Here is a 21,056-nt window from a genome sequence, read left to right as displayed (position 1 = left end):
GGTTTGGTCTGCCTGGAGATTTGGCCAGCCATGGTAGGTTTGCTCTGCCTCATGGTCTTCGGTGTTCCCTGGTAGGTTTGGTCTGGACTCACTTATACGATCCCGTACACCTCTAATTTAATAAACTATCAGGTACTATTCCCCCTGAAATTGGTCATCTGTCAAGGCTACAATCACTGAATATGTACAACAATTTTCTAATTGGGGAAATTCCGGCCAATATATATATCAGGTTGCATCAACCTCCGAGATCTTTTCCTCGATTTCAACAATCTAGTGGGGGAACTTCCGAAGGGGTTAGGAGCATTGTCCAAGCTCGAAGGGTTTTGGTTTTCCTCCAATAAATTCTCTGGACCTCTTTTCCAAGTTATACAAAATCTTACATCCTTGAAATACATTAATGGGTTCTCCAATGCTTTTACTGGAACTATTCCTGACAGCATTTCTAGGTTGCAACACCTAACTGAAGTGGAAATCTCATCAAATAAGCTTTCAGGTATAATTCCCCCATCCATCTCTAACTGTTCCTCTCTTGAATATCTGGACTTGTTTAATAATCAACTACATGGTGAACTTCCAAGGACACTAGGAGCATTGTCCAACCTTCATCTCCTTTGGGTTCACATTAATGTACTCTCGGGTACGATTCCCCCATCCATCTCTAACCTTTCCTCACTTCAAAAATTGGTGTTGTCTAATAATCAACTACAAGGGGAACTTCCAAGGAGATTAGGAGCATTATACAACCTTCAATACCTTTGGGTTTCCGTAAATTTACTCTCGGGTACGATTCCCTCATCCATCTCTAACATCTCTTCTCTTCAAAGTGTGAACTTGGCTAGTAACCAACTACAAGGGGAACTTCCAAGGAGCTTAGGAACATTGTCCAACCTTCAATTCCTTTGGGTTCCCTCAAATGTACTCTCGGGTACGATTCCTCCATCCATCTCTAACCTCTCCTCTATTCAATCTTTGATCTTGATGGAAAACCAACTACATGGAGAACTTCCAGTGGAATTAGGGGCATTACGTAGCCTCGAGTGGCTTCAAGTTTCCTCTAATAGTTTAAGTGGTACAATTCCCCCATCCATCTTCAACCTCTCCTCCCTTCAAACATTGCAGTTGTCTTACAACCAATTACAAGGAAGTATTCCATCAGATATAGCCTTCACACTTCCTCAATTACAAGCTCTAATCCTTTATAATAATCATTTGTCCGGACTAGTACCAATATCCTTACTAAATCTCACAAACCTTCAAAATATTGAGTTGGAGAATAACAACTTCACAGGCAACATCCCAACTCATTTTGGACAACTCCATAACCTACAATACCTTGGACTTGAGCAAAATAATCTAGTGGGTGACATCAACGCTATAATATACTACTGGAAAACTTGAGCTTGGGAGGGAATTACTTTACAGGAATATTCCCCAAAGTTGTTGTCAATCTTTCCACCAATTTAAAACGTCTTTCTATTTTCGGAAATCGATTAAGCGGAGGAATTCCTGTGGGTATTAGTAATCTCGTCAACCTGGAGTATATATACATGGGTGGATGTGGATTTTCGGGATCCATCCCTCGAGATCTTGGGAAGCTTCAAAATCTAGGATTGCTATCCCTCGTCTCCAGTAGACTAACGGGAGAAATTCCTGATTCATTCGGAAATTTATCCCGTTTGACCTATCTTTATCTATATGATAATCAGTTGCATGGAAGAATACCTCCGAACCTTGGCAATTGTGTAAACTTGTTATACAACAGGTATGATGGGCTCCAAGGAGAAAGCAACAACCAACTTCTATCCGAAGCTCTCGATCTACTGGACGAAGCTCGGAACGATGCAAGGACACTCAACGCAGCCTATTTGCAGAGGGTCAACAAGCATTACAACCGAAGAGTCAACGCCAGACCCCTAAAAGTCGGTGATCTAGTACTCAGAAACGCCGCCTCGGTTCAGAAAGGACGGATCCATGGCAAACTCTCAGCCACTTGGGAGGGACCATACATCATCCATTCCGAAAAAAGGCCATGCACGTTTATGCTGAAACAGTTAGATGGAACAATTTTGAAGAACCATTGGAATACCGATGTTCTCAAGAAATATTTTGTATGATCTCTGTCTGTAAACCAAGTAAGTTGTTTAATGAGAAGAGGAAAGCCATTGGCACCATGAGTTTCATTAAACTTATCTCTATATTTATTGTCCCTTTATATATACATGCAGCCTCGGATCTGATCAATCCGAGACTAAAAACAGGATTGACTTTGCCCATTCCTTGATAAAATGCAAGAAATGACCAAATCATACACTTCAGAGAATCGTCCAGAATCCTCGGATTCGCGGTACCCTAATAAAATTTGTTCGCAACAAACAGTCGCTCGAATCAAGTTATAAAACTCCGGCTCAGATCCACGGATCGCCGAAGGCATAACTAAGAGGCAGACTAGCGATCTCCTTGCCCAGGTTTCCGAACCACAAGGGATCGGAAGAACAATCCAAACCTCTGAGCAGATCGACGGATTTGAAGAGTCTGGAAACTAAAGAGTCTCTTAGCAGATCTACGGATTTGAAGAACTCGCAAAATTAAAAAGTCTCTTAACAGATCTACGGATTTAAAGAGCTCGCAAGATCAAAAGGTTTTTAGCAAGTCTACAGAAAGAGGAGCTCGAGAAATCTACGGATTTAAGGACCTAAAATTGCGAAAGTACAAGTTGAAAAGAAGCAGCCAAGTAACAAACATTCATTTTTTATTCAATATTTGGGGGGAGTACAAATACATTGAAAACCTCAAAAATTGAAAACAAAATGAAACAGTTAAAATCGGCAGCCATCAACAGACAATACCGGCCTACCGAAGTACTAAAGAAAACAAAAAGAAATGAGTACAACGCAGCGCCGAGGCAAAAGGGGGGAAAGGCAAGCACATGTTCGGAAGTCCTCAACTGGAACCGACCGACTCTGAAGAAGACGACTGCCCGAATCCCTAACTCTTGGGGGTCTCGGGAGCAGCCCCTAGGGGAGCGTCCTTCGAAGAACCCCCAGCAGTAGTGTCACCTTCGGAAGACGCCTTCTGGGCCCGAGCCTCTGCAAGAGCAGCTTGACGTTCAGCTTCAGCTTCGTCTCGATCGGCCTGGCACTCCACCAAGTGATCCTGGGCCCTCATCCAGAGCGGAACCTTCTCATTCCAAGGGAAATGAGGCATGTGCTTCGCAAACATGCGCCGAGCGCCCAGGATGCCATTCCAATATTGCTCTCTACACTGATCAGCAGTGTAGAGGTCAACTCTCTCTTGCTCCAACTTCCGGATGGCCGCGTCCTTCTCTCGGATCTTCAGCTGGAGAACGGGCACCTTGTCAGCTTGATTCTGAACAATCTCCCGATGCTTGATAAACTGCTGAAGCCTCGCCTCCGCTTCCTGGCTCTGCTTAATGACCGCCTCAAATTTAGACGTCATCTCCTTGAGAAGACTGTCTTTTTCTTGTGTCCCGTTGCTTCGTAGACCCTCTTCTGGGGTTGCTCATGTTGTTTGCCACTGGCGGCTTTTTCTTTTTCCTCCCTTCGGTCTAACAAGTACTGTTTCAGGTAGCCTCGACGAACGAGATCCTCAATGTTGTCTTTCAGCGAGTTGCATTCCTCGGTGTGGTGACCGAAGTCATCATGAAACTCGCACCACTTGTTCTTGTTTCTCCGAGCTGGGTTGGACTTGAGCTTCCCCGGTAGTTTCCACTTTTCGTCATTTCTGTTGAGGCTAAAGATCTCTTTTCGGGGCAGAGCTAGTGGAGTGTAGTTAGTGTATTTGGGTTGAAGTTCACCCCTTCTCCCGTCTTTCTTCGGGCTCATCTCTCTAGCTCCTACTTTCTCCTTCCCCTTCCTTGAGCTGCCCTCGGGCTTGCTCTGGGTATTCTTTGTGTCTCTCGGATCCGACGATCCTTTCAATCTTGCAGCGGCCTTGTTGAACTCTTCGGTTCTGATGAACGCATCGGCCATTTGGAGCACGTCAGCTATTCTGGAGGGGTTCTTCATTGAGAGTTCGTCACGGAACTTCCCTTCCTGGAGCGCGTGCTTCAAAGCGAAGATGGCCACGTCTGGCTGCAAGTTTGGTATGTTTGTTGATTCCTTCATGAATCTGGCCATGAATTCTCTTAGACTTTCGTCTCTTTCTTGTTGGATTGAGGTCAGTTCTGCTGTGGTTCGCTCGGGGCGATTGTTGCTCACGAACTGTGTGCAGAATCTCTTTTTCAGCTTTTTCCAGCTCTTGATTGATCCCTTCGGCAGCGATCTGAACCACTCTCCCGCCACTCCGGTTAGCGTGGTTGGGAAATATTTACACCAACATGCTTCGGAGTAGGGACTCAAGAACATTTGCTGCTCGTAGGAGATGACATGATCCCTCGGATCTGTGATTCCGTTGTAGGTTAGGTGCGCTGGCAGTCTTACCTTCGGTATTTCTTCCATGATCAGCTCGTCCGAGAAAGGGGATGACGTGGGAGTCATGATTCTTTTCCCGAGTCTAGCCCTGATGCCTTCGTTTGCCGAGGTTCTGTGATTAGAACGTTCGGGCGTACGATGGGGGCTAGGGGTTCGATCATGCCTCCTGTCTCTTCTTCTTTCTCGGCTACTGACCTCGGGTCGTTCGCCAGATCTGCTCGACTCACCTACCCCGAGTCTCGTATGGATCGAAGGTCTTAACCTTGAGTGGACCGAGGGCCTCAACCTGCTGAGCACCGAGCTTCGGATCCGAGTGTTACGAGTAGTCGATTCGCTTTGGAGAGCTGTTGGAGTAGGCGATGGTCTCGCAAACCAATCTGGTTGCTGTTGTGCCCTTTTTTGGGTGTCCCACGTGCTTTCCATCCATCTCGACGTCAAGTGTGTACCTGTCAAGGGAAGGAGTTCTCGTTCGGGTCTGGACACTTCTACACTGGGTGGCTCGTTCAGCCTTCGCCTGGTCCTCCTCTCTTCTCTGCGGTCCTTTGCCAATCCTTGCTGCTTCTCATTGAAGAGGAAGTTTTGCATGATGGTCATGGCCGCAGTGAGCTCTTCCCTAGTCGGAATCGGAGGTCCTGCGTTTGTGGCGGTCGTTGCTCTGCTTGGCTGTGACCTCGCCATCGATTGAGGGTGCTCCTCTTGGTCAGATTCTGAATCTGACCGCACCATCATATCGTCGTCATTGTTGTTAACAACATCATTAACCATTTTCGCGGAAAGAGGTGATTGATGTCTTTCAAAGGCTTTGAAGTGTTCTTCCCCACAGACGGCGCCAAATTGTTCCGGTGTTGTAAAGATGGAAACAATGGGCTTCGAATGAAGGTCCTTTTGTATGTGTTGAAGATCTTGCTTGTTTGAATGAGTAGAGTCCGAATTCACCTGCACAAGAGCAAAGTCACTGGCCTCGGGGGTGTTTCCGAGGAAAGCCCCTCCGATGCCTAAGTAAGAACGATGCTCGGATTCTAGAGAGAAGTTCTCTAGAAGAGTAGTCTTAAGGCGATAAATTGGACGTCCCTTGAGGTGTGAGCCTTGGCGGCCTATTTATAGTGTTTGCATAGTAAATGCCCATAGGTCATTTATTGCTTTTGGGCCTTGCGCCTTGATAGATGGCTGACTAGCCATTGGTAGGTTTGATGCTGTTTGTTTAGAGCCATTGGGCTTTGGACTTAGTGGCCCAATTGAGAATCAATTGGGAGCCCAAACATCATCTAATAAATTCAATGGAACCTTGTCCAACGAGCTCTTTGGAAAAACTAATTTTCTTGAAATTCATTTGGCTCAAAATCATTTAGAAGGCCCGGTACCTATGGAGATTAGCAAACAAATACATTTGGTATATTTTAACGCGTGTCCAAGAATAAATTTTCTGGAAATATTCCAAATATCTTTAGCAGCTTAACCTCTCTTGAAGAAGTGTACATGAGTGATAATTATTTCAATGGTCCAAATCCTTCGTCTTTCGCCTCTTTGAAAAGCCTTTTAAAAGTTGATTTTTCCAAGAACAATCTTTTCGGCCTTGTTCCAGGATGTTTTTCTACCCTCCACTTGATATATCTTAACTTATCTTACAATGATTTTGAGGGAAGAATTTCAACAGAAGGAGTTTTTGCAAATGCGAGTGCAATATTCCTTATTGGAAATAAGAGGCTTTGTGGAGGAATCCGTGAGCTGCAATTGCCAATTGCCAAGATGTGTAGAAAGAAAAAAGAATGCCTCATGTTGTTAAGTTGACAATTATAATGTTCTGTGCATTTGTTGGGGTACTCGCCATGGCGACATGCATATGGTTGTACATGAAAGGTCATAGCAAGAAAAGGAAATCTACTCCATCAATCGCACTGGTGAACGAGTCATTTTTTAAAGTGTCCTATGGCATGCTACTAAAAGCAACTGACGGGTTTTCTTCGAGAAATCTACTCGGTTCGGGTTCTTTTGGTTCTGTATATAGAGCGGTCTTGGATGGAAAGATGGTTGCCGTAAAAGTACTCAACTTGCAACAACGAGGTGGGTCTAAGAGTTTTATGGCAGAGTGTGAGACATTGAAGAATATTCGTCATCGAAATTTGGTTGGGATACTAACTGCTTGCTCAAGTATGGATTTCAAAAGAGGCGAGTTCAAAGCTCTTGTTTATGAGTTCATGCCCAATGGAAGTGTTGAGCCTTCTCCAAAGGGTGGATTTAGCCATTGATGTGGCTCATGCACTCAACTATCTCCATCATGAGTGTGGTAACCTGATTGTGCACTGCGACCTTAAACCAAGCAACATATTATTGGATAATGACATGGTTGCCCGTGTAGCTGACTTTGGGTTATCAAAGATTCTTCCTCAGCCGCTACACCCAAATCAAAGCAGTTCGATTGGTGTTAGAGGAACGTACTATTGGCTATGTTGCTCCAGGTAACAACTTTACGTTGTCACTAACAATATCTCTTTTTAAAAGAAATTAAATAGTGTGTTAGATAAAAACTAATAATCACTTTATTATCTAGCAAGAAAATGAGCATTGATATCTGTATAAGATTTTTGTGTACATAATTAATTCCTGGATATAAAATGAAACTTAACTACAAATCAAACGAAGTAATATACATGAAGTATTAGATAAGCATGTAAATTAAGCATATAGGTAGGACACATAATATTATGTTGAGTTTAACTTTTTTTGTTGGACATTCTTTGTGGTCAAGAGTACGGCGTGGGAAATGGAGCATCTCCTGAGGCTGATATCTACAGTTACGGAATTCTACTGCTTGAGCTCATCACAAGAAAGAGACCCACCGACGATATGTTCAAGGAAGGCTTCAACCTCCATATGTATGCAAAGGCTGCATTACCAGACCAAGTGTTGCAGATTGTTGACTCGACACTTATGGAGGATGAAAGTGACGACGAAGCTGGTGAAACGGAACCAAGGACCCAAGCAATGCTTCGAAAAAGAGAAGAGTGCATGATGTTAATGGTAAAGATTGGAGTTGCTTGCTCAAGTCATTTAATTTGCCACACGACCGAATGAAGATAACTGAAGCTTTGAGTGAGCTACTCAAAGCTAGAAACATGCTTTGCAATCCCAGACATAGGCGTACCTTTCCAAGGGGTAAATAAATTTAAAAATCTCTATTAATTCTTATTAGTTTTGCAAATAACAATTATTGTCATTCTTCTCACTTCGTAATTTTCATATATGATCTGCAGGAGTATGATAGAATTGAGCATTACACAAGATAGCAAAGGGTGCTGAGGACACATATTTGCACTCTAGACTCTATCTAAAGTATCATTATAGATTTCGACAAGATTACATATAGGTTTTGCTAATTTCGATTTCATGTAGCTCTATAATTTCATGTATTTTAACATTACAGTATGTATTTCGAAAGTAATTGTTGTAATTGAAAAATAAGGTGAAATTTTACAAATTTGACTTTGAAAAGCCAAATGTTGCACTTGAAATGGGACGTTTGATTTTAAAACTCATGGTGCAAATCACGCATGCAAGTCACTTGTGTATCAGATTATCCGGTGAATATAGGAGTTGCATGCTCAAATCAAATTCTACGTAAATGAATGAATATGAGAAAGTATTGAATATAGTTGCCTGATCAAGTGTTGCAGATTGTTGACAAGACACTCGTAGTACATGACAGTGAAGAGGTAGATGATAGTGTACTTACCGAATCCACAGTTCAGCAACAAGTAGAGTGTATGTTGCCTGTAATGAAGATTGGAGTTTCTTGCTCAGGTCTATGCACACATGCATTATGTGAGCTATTTGACTAATTCCATTCAGCAATCAGCAAGTCATGAACTTTTTGTAACTAATGACCTGTTACAAGATTAACAAAAAATAAATGACATGTTACAAACATGCCAACTGAGAAGAACTTTAAAATGTACCAGACGTTTTTTCCTCTTTTATTTTTTCAAATAATAAACAAGTTGCAGATCATCTTCTACAGTTCTATTTCGAGTTCCAAAGACAGCATCGGAGCTCAATCAAAAGGTAAAAGTAGTCTTCATTATAATAAATAAACATCAATGTTGATTACAACATGTCATTAGTTTACCAAAATGCAAACTAGTGGTGGAGGGGAAGTTGGCCTCTAAAGACAACCTTATAAACAAGTATGAAATACAGTTGCAGAAAAATAAAAGTGTAAAATGTTCTGCTGACTGCAGATAATGACCTGAAAAGAACGGACAAACATGAGAGGAACTATACAACGTAGGATCCTTTTTCTTCTTTTTATCTTTGGGAAAAAATCTTACAGTTCCGGGAGTGGGATTCTAAAATTAATCCTATAAAATTAATCTTACAGTATGAATTTCACATTTTAGGTACAACACGACAACACCTACTGGGCATACCTGGTCACACCCCAACAAATCTTCTACCTTGATATTGTACTTCATCGATTCTGTCCTTAGACTCCTTACTGGGTTACACAGTCTGAAGCAGGAGAATTTCACTAAAATTAAAGACGTAGACAGATAAATACAATAGAAAGAAGATATCTGAATCTAGGACCAAACCTTACCAATACCGGAATCTTGTATGATTTCCTGCAATGCTAAAATGTAAATTCTCACAAAAGTCGTTTGGGACTTTGGGCACCCAACCAGGGGACTTTGCATCTGCCATCCCTACTGGTATCATGTATCTTCTAGTGCTATATCTTCAATACATGAGAACGTTTGTCAACACATAATTCTGAGAGTATTAATCAATAATCAGAAGAGCTCAATCTACTCACGAGTAAAATTCTTTGGCATAATAATCATATAGAGTTAACCCATTTGATAAATTGAAACTTCTACTTTGACAAGAAGTCCTAGCTAACAGGGTTTTTGCATCTGGCCTTTGTTCAGAAACTGTTGCAGCTGACTTATTCATAGATCATATTTTGTTATTTTCACCTGTATATGCTAAGTTAGGTAAGCAATACTGTCAAATGAAGTACTCTGCTTATTAAGACTACTCACAAGTAAACTACAAATATATTTGTTCTAATTGCTATATCAGAAAACCAATAATATATTAGACTTAACTGTTTGCTAACCAAAGATCGGGTATTAATCAATGAGATGGCCTTAAAGATTTTCTTGACTGGCATCCTTCCCTCTTGATGGTCTAGCCATATCAAGGCAAAGCTATTGAACCATGTCTCTGCATTATCAAGGGAGTAGTATCCAAGCTGAGGTAGATAAGTGGACTGCGCCAGATGAAAGGTTTCAGTCCCTGGTTAGCTGGACAGATCCTAGAGCAACTGCAGTGTTGGTACCTTCTGTATTTATACTTCTATACTACAGTATTTCATAGAATTCAGGGTCATTGCAGTTGTGCTCGGCTTTTACCTGCTCAGACACCCATGGCTCTACATTATCAAGTTTCATCAAGCAGTAATCAACTTCTTCACAAGGTTGCATCCTAAGGCTGACTACATGTTGAATAAGTATGCTGAACTGCTGATACAGCATTTTTCTTAAAAGTTCATTACGCAGGGTATTTCACTGCGATATAATACGTAGCAGGTGCACTGGTCTGATCTTCTCTTTCTATTATAGCTAAACGTAGCCTCGATTTCAATGTATGATTATATAACTTCTTCATCTTACTCAGTCCATCCCATATTTTAGAGTCCTAGGCTAGTTTTTATTTATAATGCACTTCGCCTCGTGTCTATCCTAATAATATTACTCCTATTAAATATGTTCTCTAAGAAACAAAGAGAGTATCACCACTCACAACTCCGCAAGTGTCCAGCAGGTACACCATACATAACAGGAAAAATCACTTTCCCTTCACTAGAATCCGTATTTAGTACGAGCTTAGACGCTCAGCCCAAGCCTTGTGGGCTGGTATCATACTCAACTTGACTTAGTCATTAACCCTAATTACAACTACCAGATAACAACATTGATGATTCACAAATGACAAGCTCGTGAGATTGATCTTTTGAGTAAACAAGCAATCAAAGAACTGGTCAAGGGTTATATAGGCTAACTAAAAACAACAATCTGAACAATTTCTATTTTTCGAATTTCTCAAAAACTGAAAACCCCAATTCGCTTCTGGTAAGACCAAAATTCTCAATGAGCAACGCTAAAATTGAACAATACTCCGTAATCCGTATATGCCAGAAACACCAAATTAGTATCTTTTACTTAATGTTCTGGTTTAAATATAATCATACTACAATGTAAGTTAATTGCAAAGATGATAATCAAGCAATTTAAGAGAAAACGAAATTGAAGTTTTACAGGAAAACAAACTCAAGATTTCAACCATTAAATAAAGAAAAAATAACTGAGCCAATTTAAATTGGTCTTGTAGAATTCTCGCCATATGATGTTAAGAAAAACGAGACTATGAGAGAGAAGAAAGAGCGCGATGACAACCAATTGTTACATAACAGGATTGATAAATTAGTGTCATAGCAAAGTTCGTAAACGGGTCATTCAGGTCGGGTAAAGCTCAGTTCATTTGGGTTGTGTCGAATCTGGGTCAATTTGTAATTTGATTAATCGGGGAAACTAATCTATTTTTACGGTTCCATTTCACACACACCCCTCACTTTTTTGTTCTTTTTTTTTTTGGTTAAACAGAGTTACTTCATTAATCTAGGGAGTTTCCAAAATACGGAGTATACATTATCATCACCATTAGAGTTGTTTGGATAGATGCTTCATCAGTTTTAGTTACTAGGATAAGAAGTTGGTTGTTTTAAAGACTATTGTTGACATCTCGAAAAGTACAGATTTTTTTTTGGACAGATTAGATCGGATCGGAGGAAGTATGATACTCCTTCCGTTTCACAATAAGTGCAATAATTTTTTTTTCATGAAGCTTTTTCACACACAGAGTAGAGAAATGAAATCTAAATGTAGTGGAGTAAGTGGGAGGAAAGAGAAATAATAAAAGAATAAGACGTGGGGTAAACAAGACAGAAAGAATAAATATTAGTTAAAAGTTGTCAAAAATGGAAAGTGTTGCACTTATTCTGAAACGCCTGGACAAGTGTTGCAATTATTATGAAACGGAGGGAATATAATATGGTATATAAAATAGATACATCAAGGCTACAAGCACGCAGTGTGTTGTGTTTGTGCTTTGTACTTCAAATGTTTTGCTATTCATAGCAGTCACTTGTAAACTTCTATTATCTTTCATTCGGCAACATGACATACCTTAAACAAGTATTCAAATTGCTGAGTTAATACCTTCCGTAAAACTTTTAAAAATAATATTTTAAAGGTTTCTTAACTATAATAACCCTTTAAGGAACGGCTCCGTAAAACTTTTAAAAATAATATTTTAAAGGTTTCTTAACTATAATAACCCTTTAAGGAACGGTAACATTTGTGTAAGACCGCCTTACCGGAAAGACCACTTTGATTGCTTAACTAATTGGTTCAATTTCTTAACTAATTGGTTACATTACTTAATTAATTGATTCAATTGCTTAACTAATTAATTCATTTGCTTAACTAATTGGTTTCAATACTTAACTTATTAGTTCAAGTGCTTAACTAATTGGTTCCATTGCTTAACTTATATGATACCAAGGTGGTCTTTTGTGTAAGACCGCCTTATAAAAAAGTTTGTATTTAAGGAATAACCTCATTAGACCTTTAATTAAGAGAAATTCTACATGGTGACCTCGTGTTTCAGGGTTTTCTACTTGACAAGTTGGCAGCAACTTATTTTTGACTTTCCAAATTGGCCCTCTGTTTTCCCTAAACAATACTCCGTATTTATGAGCTTTATTTTGTTAAAAAAATGATGAAACAATCCAAAAATAATTTTGAAAGAGGAAACACCATTGTTTGAAAAAATAACCCATCGACCCCACCCCCTCCTTTATCAAGAATATATATCCGACCGCCACCACGCACCCCTGCCCCACCTCTCCACCATCTCCAACTATCCTATTTGTCGTCCCCAACGGAAAATGCTTTTACTCCAACCTGCTCCCAAGTCCCAATAACACCTCCTGGGTTCCTAGCCTGAACTCGTCCAAAAACCGGCCAAACCCATAATTTGAAGCCGTATGGTGATTGGAGTTGCCAATTTTTAGCATAACCCTAAATACTATCATTAGACCAAAAAATAGAACACCATAAAAGGAACTCTATAATTGATTTCCACAAGTTCTACTTAAAAGGTGACTATTGAAAATGTTTGAATTTGTTAACAGGTTTTTCCGTCAAACTATTCAACACGTAAACAAAATAAACATGGTTTAAAGATGAATAATTTAAGGATACACAGTGAGCTTGTACGGATTTCCTATAAACTGCCAAATTGAAGAATGGGTTTGAAGTAAAATCTAAGGACTATTAGTTAACCCGTATGAACTCATTAGCCTATATGGCATATAAACTTGCAATACAACCTAGATCATATATGCAGTTAGAGATAAGGCTTTTTGATAAAAAATACTATCGGTGGAAAGTGTAGTAACCACTTGATACAAAATTTTCGGAGCCATGAGCAAAATTTTCATAGCATTGGCATAAGACGCAACAAAATATAGGTCTTGCACCAAATTTATGATATTATGAAGTACAAAATTAAAACAAATAGCAATTCCAAACAGGGACAGAGGACCGCAATACATACCTCGCCGTAGTAAGGATCTGTTCTTTTTGGCTTAATTTCAGTTTCATGACTTAGTTCGCAGTTCAGTTCAGTTAAGTTAAGTTCAGTTTAATTTAATTCAATTCAACTTAATAATAATAATAATATTATTATTAATATTTTTTTTTTTATTATTATTATCAGTATTATTATTTTTTATATTATTATTATTATTATATATAACTAATTATTTATTATTAATTAATATAATTTCATTTATTATTATTTTTATGTAGTTAATTAGTTATTAATTATTAATTATGAACTATTATTATTATTATTATTTATCATTTATTATAAATATTTAGTAATTAATTACAGATTATTTTTATTTATTTATTTAGTTACTAATTATTAATTATTCTTTAGTTACTACCTCCGTTCCTAAAAGTTCTTTACGCTTTCCGTTTTAGTCCGTTCCTGAAAGTTCTTTACACTCCTACTTTATTCCATTTTTACTCCTATTTGGCCCACCATAAATTACCCACTCACAATACTTTAATATTAGTTTCCACCCACTCACATTGTTGGACAATTTATAGCCACTCATTTTTCATTTGTTACCCCATCATCACATGTTCACCAAAATTCCTTAATTACCGTGTAAATAGTAACCGTAAAGATCATTTAGGAACGGAGGTAGTATTAATTAACAGTTTTTATTATTATTTTGTAATTAACTAGAGTTTATTATTATTAATAATTAATTATTTATTACTAATTATTAATTATTTATTATTAATTATAAATCATTTATTATTTTATTATTTGTTATTTTATTATTTATTATTTATTTCAGTAATATTCTGTTAAATTAAGTTCACTTAAGTTAAGTTCAGTTACCTTAGTGAGCATAGTCAATTCTTACCTCTGGTGGAGGATGTTTGGAGCTCTACTGAAGTTAGGGGTTCCTACATGTACAAGCTATGGTACAAATTGAAGATAGTCAAGTCAAAACTGAAATGTTTGCATAGAGAGGAATTTGCTGGTGTGAAAGAGAGAGTTGACAAGGCCAGAGTTCATCTTGATAATGTGCAAAATGCTTTACAAACTGCCCCAACTGCTGTTTTTTTGAGCATGAAAAAGTTTGCATTGCAAATCTGAAGAAATGGCTCAGAGTGGATGAGATTGCTTTGAGACAGAAATCTAGGATACAGCAAGTGGGTGATTCTAACCACCAATTTTTCTTTTCTGCTATGAAGGAGAGAAACAGGCAGAACAAGATTTCAGTGCTTTATGATGAGAACAATAATATTGATGAGAACTGGTGGAACCAGATGCATTTCAGGGTGAGATTGTAGGTTTCTACAAAACATTGTTGGGATCAGCTGCTAGCTCTCTTCCTGCTATCCACATCCCTACTGTAAGAAATGGCACTAAACTTAGTAACTCTGCCAAGAATTGGCTAACTAGAGAAGTTACTACTCTTGAAATTGATCAAGCTCTTAAGGGTATTGGTGATGATAAAGCACCTGGTCTAGATGGACTTAATGTTGTTTTCTTCAAAAAGACTTGGCACATTATCAAGATGGATGTCTACAAAGCAGTTTTGGAGGTGTTTACTACCAACACTATGCTGTCCCAGTATAATTGTACCTCTGTTACTCTTGTTCCAAAGGTGGCTAATCCTACTAAAGTCAAAGACTTTAGGCCTACTGCCTGTTGCAATGTAGTATACAAGCTTGTCTCTAAAATTCTCACTACAAGAATGCAGCATATAATTGGTGATGTTGTTAGTGATGCTCAATCTAGCTTCATTCCTGAGAGACAGATTTCTGACAACATCTTGCTTGCTACTGAATTGATTAAAGGCTACACCAGGGCCCATATCTCTCCTAGATGCCTTCTTAAAGTGGATCTAAAAAAGGCCTATGACTCTATTGAGTGGAGTTTTCTCAAAGAGGTGATGATTGAACTAGGCTTCCCTGACAGATTTGTGACTCGAGTGTTTAGCTGCATCACAACTGTTTCCTATAGCATTCTTATTAATGGCAAACCCACTAAGCCTTTCAGTGCAAAGAAAGGGCTAAGGCAGGGGGATCCTATGTCCCCTTTCCTTTTTGCAATTGGCATGGAATATCTTATTAGGCATCTTCAGCAGCTCCAAACAATTGGCATGGAATATCTTACTAGGCATCTTCAGCAGCTCCAAACTCAAACTCCTTTCAACTTTCACCCCAAGTGTAAAAAACTTGCTATTACTCATCTCATGTTTGCTGATGATCTGCTTATGTTCTCCAGAGCAGACATTCAATCTGTGCAGATGCTGCTTTCTGCTTTCCATCAGTTCTCTGTTGCTTCTGGCCTTGAGGCTAATCTTGATAAAAGTAACATCTATCTTGGTGGGATCTCTTCCACTGAGAAAGCTGCAATCTTATCTGCTATTCACATCCCTGAAGGGTCCTTCCCATTTAGGTATCTTGGTGTGCCCCTTGCTACAAAAAAGCTAGCTTATAATCAATGCAGGCCTTTGATTGAGAAAGTAGTTGCTAGAGCCAAAACTTGGACAGCTAGGAATCTCACTTATGCTAGTAGGCTGCAACTGGTGCAAACTATTTTTCATCTTGCCTAAGAAGGTAATTAAGGAGATCCAAAACTTCTGTAGAATTTTCTTGTGGACTGGTCACACTGGTCCATCAAGGAAGTCTTTAGTTGCTTGGTTCAATTTGTGCCTCCCTAAAACTGCAGGGGGATGGAATATTAAAGAAATGAGTCTTTGGAACAAAGCTGCAGTAGCTAAGCTATTATGGGCCTTGACACACAAAAAAGATAAGTTGTGGTGTAGGTGGGTGCACACCTACTATATTAAGGGAAGATCTCTTGATACTAAGTGCATGGCATGCTGCTATGTCTTGGCCACTTAAGAATATTCTATCTTCTGTTCGTATGATTGAAGATGTGGGAGGTTGGGTTACAGTTTGCAGGAATGGCAAATTTTCTATCAAAAAGGTGTATCAGTGTCTTCTTGGTGATCATGTGAAAGTTCCATGGAGAAGGATTGTGTGCAATAACAAAGAATCCCCTAAGAGCTTGTTTATTACTTGGCTTGCTCTTTGGAATAGAATCCCTACTAGGGACAGGTTGGTGGCTTGGAAGATCACTACTGTGGAGGATTGCCCCTTGTGTACCACAAAGAAAGAATCTGCAGCACATTTGTTCTTTGAGTAAGATTATTCTGCTGCAGTCTGGAATATATTCATATATTCTGCATAGCCTAAAATTTAGCAGGAAAGCTTCTTCTTTTGATCAAGAGTTAGCATGGATTCTGAAAGCTACCAAGAGAACTGGGGATAGATACAAGCTGCTTGTTATGTATTTTGCTGAGTGCCTTTACAGCATCTGGCTGCAAAGGAATGAAATGGTGTTTAACCACAAATGTAGAAGGCCTGCTGATATTGTTCCAGACATCATGTTTAGAGTGGCTTGTAGGGCAACCGCTAGCCAACATATGTTTCTGCTTAGTTAGCCTTTGTTGTAGTTGATTAGTTGTTGGTTGTTGCTTTGCTGTTGATAATGTTGTACTGGTGGTCTGGCTTAACTGCTTCCTAGTTTTGACTAGGTGTAATTCCCTCTTTTGGTAATAAAATATCTTTATTTGCCAAAAAAAAAAAAAAAAAAAAAATAAGTTCAGTTAATTTCAGTTCAGTTCATCTCTAAAGAACCGGGCCTAAACATCTAATGCCATTAACGTTTAAAAAAAACCATCAAACACATCTTAAGTACCTTGCAACAGAGAAAAGACAGCACCTCTCCCACAATCACAAGCCTTGCGGTAGTTGTCTAGGGCCAATATAGTTTCTACGACGTCTTGAGTTTCAATTAATACAATATGTTGCATTATTTCCTGCAATAAACAACAGTTTGAGAAGCTTTTCTTTAATAGTAAACAAAGATTTGAAAACATAAGTCCACTCAAACATGATTTACCACTGAGAGATTTCAGTAATAGGCCATCCAGTATTAACAAATCAATTCACAAAGCAATAAGCAGAGTAAGTAGATTGAGGAAAAAGTCCGGTCATGCAAAATATTAACAAAATTTGATGCTCATACATCATCTATACCTTTTGAATTCCTGCTTCATTCCAAGTATTAACAATGGCATCCATGTATAAATAGCTGATAAAAATACACACTACTCCATTCAGGAACAACAGAAACCATTTCTAGTAATAACCTTCAATAGTTCCTTGCACCACCCGGAACACTTCTCATATCATATTTCGTGCTAACTGGTTCACTAAAACAAACATACAAGTCATATAAGTAAACAGAAAAAGTAAAACTACACATGTCAACCAAAAACTACTGTAATGTCACTCAAATATAATTACAGAAATAAGGTCTTTAGACTTCACAAAACATTCAATCAGAAATTCAAATAAAAAGACAAGATGAAGATCCAAGATAAAACTTTTACCTTCCACAAGTTAGGACCATTGGATATATGCACTCCCTTGTCAAGGACATAATAAAACTTTGACTGACTACAGGATTGAAATCAGAAGGCGTGGGTAAAGATCGATAGGGCTCAGAGTTCCTGAGGTGATTACAGCTGATTGGAACCGTTCAAATAACGGCCTCGTAGCAAGCGAAGCATCATGACAACTCAGCTGAAAATCCAATTTTGAAGCACAAACATGTATTATTATGAGAAATCAAAGTAACAACATATAAAGGCAGATACAAAAAGTAAGCAATAAACTCTAAATGGAACGCCTGACTGAAATCTGGGATATTGAACAGTTACTTCATAACAAAATATGTTATTCTAAACCAACCTGCAGTATAGGCATATGTGCCCACCAGGCCACCAGTGTTGCAAAATCACAAATTGTCTGAATACTTAAGAACTCATCTGTATCGGTTATTTCAAGGGTCATCATAAGAAATTGGAGGCGGTCATAACAAATTTTCAAGGTTTTTTTGGTAAGTCCAACTTGTGCGTTTAGGGATTAGAAATAGGCTACTCCTTTTCAAAATTCTAACTTTGCAGCCTTTGATATATTGCACCAATCTACGCAAAACTAATAGAAAATGCTCTGCTCGGCGAATATTCCCCGGTACTGCCACTTCCAGAATATCTCAGGCAGAGCTGAGTGGGAAAGCTAAGTATCGCCAACTGAAAAAGAAAATTTTAATAGAAAAAGCATAAGAAAAGAATCAATGAAACTGAAAGAAACTGCCATCGCCAGAAAACATAGCAGAAATCTAAGAAAATCGCCTATATAGCAATGACGTACTAGGTAAATTTCCCCTATGGGCCAACCCTTCAAAAACGCGATTGTATTATGGGCATAGATTTCAAGCATCTGTGGCCTTGAACCTTCCTACCACATCAAATGAGTTAATATTAACTCAAACAATCCTTCCTTACATTACATCAAATAATTTCAAAGTCTAAAATTTTACTAATTATGAACTATAAAGCTAAATGAAAATACAGTAAAACATGGACACCATCGAATGTAAGTATGCCATTTCCAACAAGGCAGGTACATAAAGTTTCTGTTGCTATGGGAAAAACAGTTATCTTCAAAACAGCCTTGTGCAAATCATATCTCTAATTGATAAGGCCTAGGGAGATAGAATTGTTGAGATGAATGCAACAATATCCCTAACTGGTTGACTGGTTAGGCTGTATGGAAGGAAAAACCTTACATCTTCTAAAATATTACTCCACTAACTACAATGTGACCCCTTTTTGAGACAATTAGGGAGTTTCTACCATAAATATCACAGAACAGGAATACTAATAGCCTTCAATCAAAGTAGCATGTTTTTACACAGTAAGAAACATCACAATATTAACAAGTATCATGGTGGCTACTTACCCCAACAAAGAGAGTTAGAGAACAGATATTCATATAAGCTACATACACTGCTGAATTGCACAATTCACTAACTGGCCCGAAACAAATTTCACAGAGACTTAAAAACAAATTTCCAATTACTTTTCAATCTCTTGAGACATCCTAGAAATATTTCTGGTGGCCCTTTCAAGTGTTTTCCTTCACACACTAACAGTAAGAGGACAATGCACACATCAAAACAACCACACAGTCCCGCTGCATCTCTTTTGAAATTATCCCTGCAACTTTTGGATCAAGTAGATACTAGTAGCTGTAATTGTAAATCACAACATTTGCAAATTGCACCACATGTCGTGCCAAAAAATATGGGCACCATCCTTTCTGCTTGCCAAATTCTCTCAAATCCTATGTTACCCTGACTCGGATACCCATATCCGACACTGGTACGTGTCCAAGTGTTTGACACAGTTATTTTGTGGAAAAAATTGCATGATTTTGGTCCAAAATGAAGTGTCCAAGTGTCCATACCCATGTCAGAGTGTCGAGGATCCGACACAGATATTTGAGGTAAAATGAAGAGTCCGGTTAAAAGAGCTCAAATCGTGCAAAGTGTAAACACCTGGGGGGAAAACCGCCTCTGAACCAGACTTCTACTAACTATCTAAAACAAGAAAGTAGCATTATTATGATTTCCACTGCTAGAGCCCTAACCCAGCACACTGTGAGCTTCCGAGAGCCAGCATCAACAGTCTCTATTTCAGCAGACACAACAGCAGGGTTGATACAGAGGTTCTTACGGGAAGAAACCCCAACAGAAAGAAGCCCAGCTAAAGGACCCAAGTTGTGAACCTGATAGTCATGGAGTACTTTGAGCTCAGTTAGGGTCTTTTTCCATTTCATGAACCGTACCAGTGCAGTAGCTTGATAGGATTGAGGGTTTGGAAAGAGCATAACTGGTAATGAGAGATAGAATTTCAATTGTCTTCCCAGTGCCAGTGGACATCGAGTGCTCGTTTGAGTTCAAACATGTAGGAATGCTGCTATGACTGTATATGATCATGTAGGAATTTTACCGGGTTCCTCGATAGGCCCATCCCTGAGGCAGGGCAGGAGGGGCGCCTGCCCTGAGCCCGAGTAGAGATGAACGGTGATTGTCAGAAAAATCGAATCATATCAAAGAGGATTATACGAATTCCAGGTAGAATTATGAACTGGGTACATACTAATTAGACACAGAACAACACCAAAACAAACCCAACATAACACATTTAGCAATTTGAAACCCGTCATATCAGAAAAATTGAATCATATCAAAAAGAATAATACGAATTTCACAACACCAAAATAAATCTAACAAAAAACCTAACACAATATATTTAACAATTCAGAAAATTATATTTTTAAATCAATACAAATACAAATAAAATCAAAAGAAATCGATAAAAAAAATACTGATAAAAAATTACAAATTACCGAGAATAGAAGCAGACCAGCAGTAGAGAAAGAGAGGTGACAAGATGCTGCTTTTGTTTGAAGGAGATGAAGCTGCAACTGCAACAATGCGATTTGGATTTTGGAGTTTGAAGGGAGAGACCCAATTCTTTTGTTTATCTTTTCCATTTCTACTTCTGATTTCGGAGACGGTTAATATTGCCGGACTGGAGTAAGAGGAAACAGTATATCTGAGTCATGTACTCCGTAACTCATGTTCATTGATATTAATTAATAAACATTTACCGAGTTACGGAGTAAGATCCGACACGGGTATTTGAGGTAAAATGAAAGTCCAGGTGAAAGAGTTCAAACCGTGCAAAGTGTAAACTGGGGGGAAACCGCCTCTGAACCAGACTTCTACTAATTATCTAAAAAAACTTACTTCACGTATAAAACCAAACTTATCGTATAGGCCCTGTTTAGTAATTAGCGGTTAGCTGTAGCGGTTTGTCTTAATTAATTTGACTAGCTATTTTTATAAGCTGGTTTGACTAGATGATTGTATTAGCGGATTTAATAAAGTGTTTGGTAACAGTGGCGGAGTATTGCACTGGCCTGCCAGGGCCAGGCCCCCCTAACTTAAAAATTGGCCCATTAACTTTTTAATTGGCCCCCCAAG

General features: G+C 38.8%; 1 protein-coding gene and 1 pseudogene across 1 annotated transcript; one reads left to right on the top strand and one right to left on the bottom strand.

Annotated features, from left to right (window-relative positions):
• Positions 1-400: 400 nt before the first annotated feature.
• LOC130469498 (probable leucine-rich repeat receptor-like protein kinase At1g35710) lies at positions 401-1,401 on the top strand. Its single transcript, XM_056838841.1, has 2 exons — positions 401-449; positions 497-1,401. Exons 1-2 carry the CDS (start codon positions 401-403, stop codon positions 1,399-1,401), a joined length of 954 nt encoding a protein of 317 aa, XP_056694819.1.
• A 5,762-nt stretch (positions 1,402-7,163) lies between these two features.
• On the bottom strand, positions 7,164-20,563 carry LOC110797462 (general transcription and DNA repair factor IIH helicase subunit XPD-like; annotated as a pseudogene).
• Between the last annotated feature and the right edge of the window lie 493 nt (positions 20,564-21,056).

The sequence above is a fragment of the Spinacia oleracea genome, chromosome 3, assembly GCF_020520425.1.
Source record: "Spinacia oleracea cultivar Varoflay chromosome 3, BTI_SOV_V1, whole genome shotgun sequence".
Taxonomy (NCBI): domain Eukaryota; kingdom Viridiplantae; phylum Streptophyta; class Magnoliopsida; order Caryophyllales; family Amaranthaceae; genus Spinacia; species Spinacia oleracea.
This window is presented reverse-complemented; position numbering and strand designations above follow the sequence as displayed.

Coding starts and splice junctions, on each gene's coding strand:
- LOC130469498 (XM_056838841.1), top strand. CDS start 401: ATGGGTTCTCCAATGCTTTTACTGGAACTATTCCTGACAGCATTTCTA. Junction 450..496: donor ATTCCTGACAGCATTTCTAG/GTTGCAACACCT, acceptor ATAAGCTTTCAG/GTATAATTCCCCCATCCATC.